The sequence below is a fragment of the Pinus tabuliformis genome, chromosome 4_1 (assembly GCF_031772625.1).
Source record: "Pinus tabuliformis cultivar Carrire ecotype Pingquan chromosome 4_1, CPIR1, whole genome shotgun sequence".
NCBI classification, from domain to species: Eukaryota; Viridiplantae; Streptophyta; class Pinopsida; order Pinales; family Pinaceae; genus Pinus; species Pinus tabuliformis.
Window position 1 is genome coordinate 710,852,955 of NC_142303.1, and position 10,013 is coordinate 710,862,967.

The 10,013-nt window shown below is 43.7% G+C and overlaps 1 protein-coding gene across 1 annotated transcript; it reads left to right on the forward strand.

The window, feature by feature from the left end:
* The first annotated feature begins 661 nt into the window (after positions 1 to 661).
* Positions 662 to 2,658, forward strand: LOC149178114 (uncharacterized). Its single transcript, XM_089421987.1, has 3 exons — positions 662 to 1,002; positions 1,090 to 1,334; positions 1,841 to 2,658. Exons 1-3 carry the CDS (start codon positions 662 to 664, stop codon positions 2,656 to 2,658), a joined length of 1,404 nt encoding a protein of 467 aa, XP_089278113.1.
* Positions 2,659 to 10,013: the final 7,355 nt, after the last annotated feature.

Sequence of the window (10,013 nt, forward strand, 5' to 3'; positions counted from 1 at the left end):
GCACTCACCCTTTGCCACATCAGGAGGTATGTTCAGTACACGCTTCTCCGAAAATTTTTCTCCGTTTTCGCTTGGTGAACAACCGAGGTCTTATCCTGTGGTCCTCCCGGATGTTCCACCGACCTGTCCTTCCCTCTCTACGCCCCCTCACTCTCTGGCAACCCTTGGTTTCGTTTCCGGCTGCCTAAACCCTAACCCTGGTTTTGAACCTCCGGCATCTGGCTCCTATTCTCATCCGCTTCAAAACCCTTCCTTACCCACCTCCTCAGCCGGAATCCCGGGCTCCCTCGGTCATTCTTCCGGAAGTTTCACCTCTGTACCTCCGCTCTCGGGCCCCCCTATTGTCTCAGGCATCAGTGACCCCTCCTCCTCTCATCAGATCCTGGCACCGTTGAACGATAACGCCCCTCCCCCCGGTCGCCCTCAGAACATTCCCCCCCCTCGGGGCCCTAAAAGGAAATACAAGTGCTTCAAATCCAAGGAGGACGACATCTTTCTCAGATTGGAAGAGGACATTCAGTGGGGAGAGACTATGGATTTTGCAGATTGAGTTTTGGTCGGGTGCATCAGGGGTCGAAGCTACTCGGCAGCACGCTTGAAGACCTGGGCAGTTGAAGTTTGGGGTCATCATTTGGTGGACATCCCTTTCGTGCAAACCTTCATGAGGGGATGGTTCGCATTGAGATTCGCTCGTGCTGATCATACCAACTGGGTTTTGTCCTCCTACTGGCACTTCGAACATGCCCCGGTGCTCCTTAAGAGATGGACTCCATTATTTGACCCCGAGATAGAACAGATAGGCATCGGACCTGTATGGATTCGGCTCCCAGGACTACCTCTTCATTACTGGTCAGAAGATATCTTCAGGAGAATCGGCAATGCCATTGGCACCTTCATGGACTACGACAAATCCTACCAGCAGACTGGCATGATGGCTTATGCCATGATACTCATCAACCTGGATACCAGAGGAGGACTGCAAGAATTCATAACCATTCAATGGTGAGATACGGCACGCAAACAGATCATTGACTACGAAGGCATTCCCTATCGCTGTCATAGATGCCACAAAGTGGGACATCTATATAGGGACTGTCCACTCCTTCGGAAAGCGGTGAGGAACGACAAGGATGGTGTAGCCAATCAGCCACTGGACAACTCCCCCAGGCTGCATCCAGATCAGAATCAAGAGGAACATGTGCATACACAGGAAGTTGGTGAACCTCGGAGCTCTCCGGGGGCAGCAGACACTGCTATAGTCTCCACTGCTCCTCCTTTGGCATCACCAGCACCTATGCAACCGGCGACCGAACAAGTGGGCACTGCGACAACGGGTAATTCTTATTCATACCCCTCTCCGATAACACCTATTTCTTGCATATCATTGGGCATTTCATCTCATTATATTACTAGCTCTGAACCTATCTCCGCTCTATTATCTCCTGTAACTCATCGTTACCCCCAGGGTTTACACGCTCACACATCTCTCATTTGCTCCCTCCCGCTCCCTTCACCGGTGGCCCCTCCATCGCTGATCACTTCGTCCCTCGCATCCCTCTCCTTTCTTTCGACCCAGCCTTCCCCCCGTTATTCTCTCTGATCCCGCACGAAGGACAGAGGACTTGATGCCGTTGGCCTCGACCCAGTAAATGCTCCTAACACCCTCAAGAACTCCCGTGGTCGACCCTCCCGCATCACCAAAGCGAGACACACTACAGATGAAGAAGTTGCCCTTGGGCGACAACAAACTATCTTCAGGGCCCTTAGAGCGAAGGATGGCTCGCTATCCCTCCCCACATGAAGATTCTATCCTTCATTTGCTGTGGTTTTGCTAGTTCAGCCAAAAAACTAGCTCTAAGGAGACTGCTCATCTCATCTCAGCTGGACATTATATTTCTTCAAGAAACTCTCTGTTTGGCCGAACCTCTTATCCATACCCTCACATCCTGGCTACCTAACTGGACCTTCCATGCACTGGATGCGTCCGGGCGATCTGGTGGTTTGGCCATTGGGGTTTGTAACAGAGCTTTGGAGATCCGGAACATATGGGGAGGTAGGGGATACATTGGTCTAGACATTTTCACTCATTCTGTAGCGATGGACATTAGAATCATCAATGTCTATGGCCCTTGTGCTGACCGAGCCAACTACTGGCGGTCCTTACTGGAATCAGAATTATTTCAAGCAGACAACATTATACTTGGAGGTGATCTAAATTTCTCCCTTGGATTCAGCGAGTCTTGGGGGCACTTGGCGCAGGTCGATTCCCTTACAGATACTTTGTCCAGCCTACTAGAGGAACATCAGTGGGTGGATATTCCGTCTGCTAGACTTCAGTACACCTGGTCAAATAACAGAAGTGGAGAACAAAGCTTGGCCAGAAGACTCGATAGATTCCTTATTAAGGAAACTCTGATTAATAGTCTCCCCAGAATACGACAATGGGTCGGATCGGGAGGCATTTCCGATCATCGGCCTATATTCTTAGAAGCAGAGGACTTTAACCACAAAATCAAAAGCCCCTTCAAGTTTAATGCCTCTTGGTTACAAGACCCCTCTTACATTCAATTGGTCCATAATTATTGGCAGACCAACCTCATCAGGGAAGACGAGGATTTCTCAGCGGGCTTTGTTAGAAAACTTATTGAACTCAAGTAGATTACTAAAATCTGGGCTCATCAAAAACGCATCCAAGATAATCATACACTGAATGAGGCAGAAAGAGTTATTGTAGAGTTCGAGGATTCATCATCTGGGACCTTCCCCACCCCTGAGAGCAAGGAGAATTACACCTCTCTTATAGCGAAGCGCTCACAAATCCTGAAATAAAGAGAAGAAAGCTGGAGGCTTAGAAGCAGGGCTATTTGGCTCACGGAGGGGGATGATAATACTAAATTTTATCATAAATTTGCCAATGGCCGCAAAGCCATCAACACTATTTGGGAGTTAAGAAATGAACGAGGGCACCCTGTTTCTACACAACAGAACCTGGCCAGACTGGCCACAGAGCACTTTAAAGGCATTTATAAAGCTCCTGGAGATGTTAATATCTTGGAGATCATGAGGGTGGCCGAACTTTTCCCCAGATATGTTGAACAGGAAGAGTCTGATGAACTACTGAAGGAAGTGACCATGGAAGAACTGGAGGCTACTTTGAAATGGTTTAAAAAAGATAAAAGCCCCGGCCTAGATGGATGGACCTGTTATCTCAAAATCAGACCCTGATAGGCTGCTGGTCAGGTTGACTCTAAGTAACTATTTCAAACCTACTTTAGGCTGAGGCTTAGCCTCCTCAACCTGAGAGGGCTCTCTCTGGATGTATTAATGATTTGGATTTAAAGTAAGATGGCTAACTCTTGTAGAATAACTATGACAAATATGACTGCTGGAAATACATTAAACAAGAATCCATTGGGCCTATGGAGTCAACAACACCTTAATAAACAATGATCTTGACTTTACATAGAAGTCAGGGCATTCAGCATTTGAATATTCAGAACACAACTCATATGGAACCACAGTTTATAAATGCATACAGGAAATCAGAGCACAATCAGTGAATTCTGAGTGATTATACATCTATACAACTGTAAAAATTAAGGAAAGGACAAGATCACACATTTTGAACATAGAAATCCTTCATGAATCCTGAGAAGTAAAGCCAAATTATATTACTGAAACTCTGTCTTTACATAAGCCAAATACAATGCTCTGTCATAAAGTTTTCCAACCCTCATTACATTGCTCTTTCAGCTATATATAGAATTCTTATTCTAACTGTTCGAGATTCCTCCTCCAGCATGAGGGGAATTCGATAACTCCCTCTAATGACACCTATCAACTATTTAACTAACTAATAAATACAATAAAGTGCTGACTGGAGCTTTTTTTTAGAGTTCTAAATCTACTATGACTCTAACTCCATATTATATGCATGATGGCTTCTCCTCGTTCTTTGACAGCTGGTCCTCTTTCAGTTTGGCTGAGATGGCTGAGATGGGTATTTAATGCCCCATGTTGACCTTGGATGTTGAAACTTTTTAACTGCTCAGAAATATTAGGAGGTTACCCTTGCTTCTCGGCTTCAGTTTTTTCCAAAATCTTCGAATGCACAGAAACACGTTCTTTAGCCTTTAATTACCCAAAATGTGGAAGACTGCCACGTTTTTGATGCGCTGTAAGCTTTGTCCATGAACATGCATGCAGGCAAAAGTTTGTTGTAGGCAAACCGTTTGATATATCTTGAACGGTGATCAAGGGACTTTATAACAAAAATTTAAAATTGAATTTGAATATTCAACCTTTTAAAGTATCCACCTGTCTTGACCTGATTGACTGTTTACAGCTCCAGATGATGTCTTGCATTCCCTTTAGGCGTTTCCTTTTAAAAATTCCCGCTCATAATTCAAACTGTTTGATTTACGTCAAAATCATCACTTTCAGCAGTTTCGTAGCGCGCTACGAAACTGCTGAATTATTTAAAACAGTTTGCCTTTGACCCGAGATCTTTATCAACCGAATATTTGATTGCCAAAAACTCCCTTCGACTTTCCACATGTTGAACAGGGATTTATATTTCCTCAGAGAAATAAGATTAAGCAAATTTGTCAAAAATTTGAAACAAAACCTTACGTGAAGTGAAAAACTCATTTAGCAGGCAGCCGGCTTAGCTGTGTCTTCAAATCTTCAATTTGTTTGCTCATAGCTCTATTCCCAGCTCTCAGTTGCATATTAATCCTTCTGATATACTTGGCTTCTTTGATTGCTGGTACTGTCCAGGTGTGAAATTGTGCATGGCCATCAACCACTGAATTCAACTGAGCTTCTAGGGTTTCACTCCCTTTCCATAGAGCTTTATAATACTTTGCATGTATGACTGCATGTTTTCTAGCGGCCTTCTTCAATTTGGCAATCTCATATTTAGCTGTTTCTAATTGGCTCTTTATGGCTGCTATATTATCTCCTTGAGATGTGATGGTTGTTTTGCTTGCGTTTTTCTGTGTCTCTTCCCCTGTTTCCTCTGTTCTTGGCAGTGCTTCCTGTACTTGCTGGAATCTCCTTGTCATAGGTCTTCTAGGTTTAAAAACGAATTCCTCAGCTGGCACATCAAATTTGAGCCTTTTTGAGGCCTTGGATTTCTTGGTGCTTTCTTGTTCTGACTGCATCAAGTCGATTTGAACTGGTAGAGACTGCTCGAATTCAATAGCATGTAATAAATCATTCAAACTTGCCTTGGATACTGGACTGTCTTCGACTGCTATAGCTTTACCTTTTTCCTTATTTATTTGACTTCTTGTTCTTACCCTTGAGACTATTTTCGATGTGCTTGTTTCAGGTATAGTATTCTTACCATGAGCTTTTTCCTTAGTTATTTGCTGAGGTTGATCTTGGATGATGAGAGGCTTCACTGGTTTTCTTAGCTGTGACTTTGGAACCCTTTTTGCTCTTGCCTCTTTTTGGAGCTCCGCTATTGTAAAATCTCTGGCCGGTTGAGGAGTGAGGCCAGTCTTGCTTTGGAATCCAGCCATAAAAATAAAAGAATTCCAGTCTCTGTCTATCTTTTGGAGGCCATCTAAAACCAGCAGCTTGATCAAACCATGATGAAACAAAGAGGTTTCACAGTCCTCTTTCCTCAGCTGCACCTTATCACACATCTTACTCAAGCTACGGAACAAATAAAAAGGTAGGTCTATGGAGACTTTCCCAGTGAAATGCAAAAGCAGTTTGAAATGGTAAGAATAAACCTTGTTATATCTTCCTTCACAAGTCAAATATTTCTGTATGCAGGTGAGTAAAAGAGCATAATGTTCCTTGACATAATTCCTAGGCACTGCCTTAGTTAAATCTTCATTTACATATGCATCTTTTAAAAACTCCTTACAAGGATTCATGTCAAATTTGAAATTTTTAAACCATTCCTCTTGTCCTCTTGGGATCTCTGTCACCGCAGAAACCGCTTCTGGAGAAACCTGCACTTCTAACATGTCTACCTTTGAATTCAAACCAGTGAAGTTTAGTTCAAATTCTTTAGTTACCTGTGCATGCCCTCCTTGTAGCTTTTTGCAAAAGTTCTAGCACCCAGCATTTTTAAACGCTTTCTTCACCCCTTCATCTCTCAGCGTTATATCCAGGCCCTTAGGTTCAGTCCTTAGACATTTGCTGGATCTGTGCTCTTTTTTCTCCATGGATTCTTCCAAATCTTCGCACACAAAGACTAACAACTCCGGTTGAAATTGTGATTCAGCTTCTTTTCAATTCAGCCTCACTTGATTGTCAGCCTCACTTGATTATCAGCCTCGCTTGAAATTTAAACTCTTCCATTTAAAACCTTTCAATACATAATCTTGCAGATTTGTCACTCATGCAGAACCTACGGCCATCATTAAGGTTTATGCACGGTAAAATTTCTTGGGAATGATACTTCGTGCATATCAACAGATCTAGTGGTGGTGATAGTGGCAATGAGCATTCAAACGTGATAAGAGAGGTACATGAGCTGACATGAGAGGACATGACTGATGACTCACCTAACGGACTTGACATTTCGGGAAAGATTCGCTGCGGAATGCACGAATCCATGATTTCGCAGCGCTGTTAGTTTTAAATTTTAATGATGCGCTGCGAAACTGCCTAATCATGATGCGCTACGAAATTGCTTAATCATGATTGCGCTGCGAAACTGGCGAATGGGAATTATGCTGGGAAATTACTAAAAGACATGGTGACTCGGATAAGACAAGATGTGGCTATAGAACACTGATGGGTGGAGGAGAACCAATGGGAGTTGAGAATGACTTGAGTTAAGAAACTCTTTAAAACTCCAAATCCTAGGGGAAGAAAATTAAAACGAAATTAAACTAACAAGGACCTTTGTCATCGGGCTAGGATAGAAAATTATATGCATCAAATTTTTAGTTCTAAGTGATAACAGGACCATTGAATTCTACATCGCTTTCTTTGAAATCCTGGGTCACAACCTTTTGAAGATAGTAGAGGACAGCAGAAGGAGGGGCAGAATATCCTCTGCTATTAAATCCACCTTCATCGCCCTCATCCCCAAATCTAATGCCCCGATCTCTTACGATGACTTTCGCCCCATCTCTCTCTGTAATTGCCTCTACAAGATTATTGCCAAGACCATAGCCAACCGCCTCAAGGCCATACTCTCGCAACACATATCCTCTGAACAATTCGCCTTCTTGCACCACAGACAGATCCACGAGGCTATAGCCACAGCCCAAGAACTTATGCACACCTTGCAGATTAAAAAGCAGAAGGGAATGATTCTAAAAGTGGATCTGTCCAAGGCTTTTGACAGAACAAATTGGTTGTATTTGAGGCTGCTGCTAACACATCTTGGGTTCCCCTATGAATTTATCAAATGGACGATGAGCTGTATCACCGATGTATCCTATAGTGTGTTACTCAATGGGGAAGCTACCTCATTCTTTACTTCAGAGAGAGGACTCAGACAGGGATGTCCGCTCTCACCTCTGTTGTTCTTGCTAATTATGGAAGGATTAAGTAGAGTTATCTCATCTGCTCGTGATAGGCATCTATTGACTGGCATTAAACTTGCGGATAACTTCTACCTCACTCATCTATTATTTGTTGATGACATCCTGATCTTCTTGAATGGCAGCATTGGGGACTCCACTACCCTTCATAACTCCATTCTTCTCTTCCAGCAAGCTACAGGTATGAAGATCAATGATAATAAATCCACGATTACTACAGTTGGCTGCTCTATACATGAAACCGCCTTTGCTACTCAGCGCTTCCCCTTCATCAATTTGAACCTGTCGGATGGTATAAAGTACCTCGGTTTCAGACTGAAACCTATTGGTTACAGAATAGCAGACTGGTTATGGCTCATAGCTAAAGTGGAAAAGAGACTACAGGTATGGTATCACAGATATCTCTCTCGTGCTGGCAGATTGATCCTTATTAAAGCTGTGATTGAAGCCACGCCAGTCTATTGGATGGCCCTAGCCTGGATACCTAAGGGCATATTGAATAGGCTACAAAGTATTTGCAGCAGATTTCTTTGGAAAGGTCACCAGCCGGGAAGGCTCTTCGCTTGGGTCAAATGGGATACCATCGCCAAACCCAAACGCTGGGGGGGATGGGGTATAAAGAGGCTCGACCTTTTCTCCAGAGCACTGGCTGCCAAACTTGGGTGGCAGCTCCTCACCTCAAATGGACTATGGACTCGAGTAGCATATGCGAAATACATTAAGCCTCAGAACGTTCTGGACTGGATCTGTACTCAACAAGGAACTAATCAAAACATCTCCAATATATGGAAAGCGGTTATTGGCACCTTACCTCTGCTACGAGAAGGAATCACATGGCGCATTAAGGAAGGTAATGCAGTGCGTATTGGTCTGGACCCATGGGTCGGATGTGGAAATGCCCACAGGTTATCAGCTGGCCTCATAAGGCACCTAAATGACAGAGGGATTACGCACATTATGCACATTGGAGATAATGAAAACTCCACTTTCCTCCAGCAAGCATGGACCACCGCTCAGGTGTTAGAAATTCCTGATCAGTGGCAGGATGAATGGATGGAGTATACAGATGCTCTCACACAAGCTCACATCAGGCTCACAGAAGGACCTGATGAAATTATATGGGCCTTTGCCAAGCATGGAGCATACGTCCCGAAGCTAGGATATTTAAGGCTCATGGAACCTTACAGGCCCCCGGATATCCATCCCACCTGGAAAGCGCTCTGGAAACTTAAGTCGGCTCCTCGCACGCGATTATTAATGTGGAACATTCTATTTGACAAAATTCCTACAGGCACCAATCTCATGAAGAGATCCTTTTACGGACCATTTCGCTGCCACTTATGCCAAGGGGAGGAAGAAAGCACAGATCATTTGTTCTTGAACTGCAGCACTACTCTACAGTTTTGGCATGCCCTCACCACACACTACCCGCATTTGAAAGATTGGCAAGGTAATAACCTTATGGAAGCATGGGGCAACTGGTGCCACAATCACTCGGGGAAATCTATCAACATTCCGCTGCTGGCCTGCTGGGCTGTTTGGATCGCGCGCAATCAGGTTATCTTTAACCACAAAGCCCCTCACTAGCCCACTATACTACACCATACGATTGCAGACTTTAATATGATACCTGAAGAGGAATCCACAACCCCACCTCGTACCATCAGACCTGTGAACATCGACAAGTCAAAGCCATGGGCTTTCTTTGATGGCTCGGCACAAGATGTGGGCTGTAGGGGAGGAGCAATACTCTATCTCAATGAAACGCACTGCTATAAGATACAAATAAACCTAGGTAGAGGCACCAATAATTTCGCTGAACTGTGCACGGCTAAACACATCATACACTTTGCTATCCATAAACAATGCATACACCTTCAGCTGTTTGGAGACTCTAAAATTGTTTGCAATTGGCTGAATGATGCATCTCATTGTCATGCATTTTCATTGAGACACATTCTAGATGAAGCTAAAAGACTGACTGCTTCCTTTGAATCATTTGTCTGTCGACACATTTACAGGGAACAGAACACCATCGCCGATCAGCTCTCCAAAGAGGCAGCGCACAGAAAAGGAGATAGCTAGTTGATCCAGGAGGAAATCGACGGAACATATTTCCAGCACTACCACAGACCTTTTGATGATCATATGGGAGATGGGCTATAAAGCCCACACTTACAGTACCATTTTTGTTTATAGCTTGTATATATTTCCAATGTCTAGTCTTGAGTACAGCTCTATATTTTTGATATTATCAGCATATATATAGCTCTCTGCGCAGAGCATGGACACAGTTTTGATCACTACTAGTTCTACTGTTTTGATATTGCTCCCTGCGTGGAGACAACTTGTTTTTTCACTTTCTACATTTACAGACTATGAACTTGACAGGCACAGCTGCCTCCATATGAATATGCTTCGGCATCTACAAAATGTAATTTCTCAATACTAATAGAAATTACGACTTTTTCCCAGGGGAAAAAAAAAATGATATTA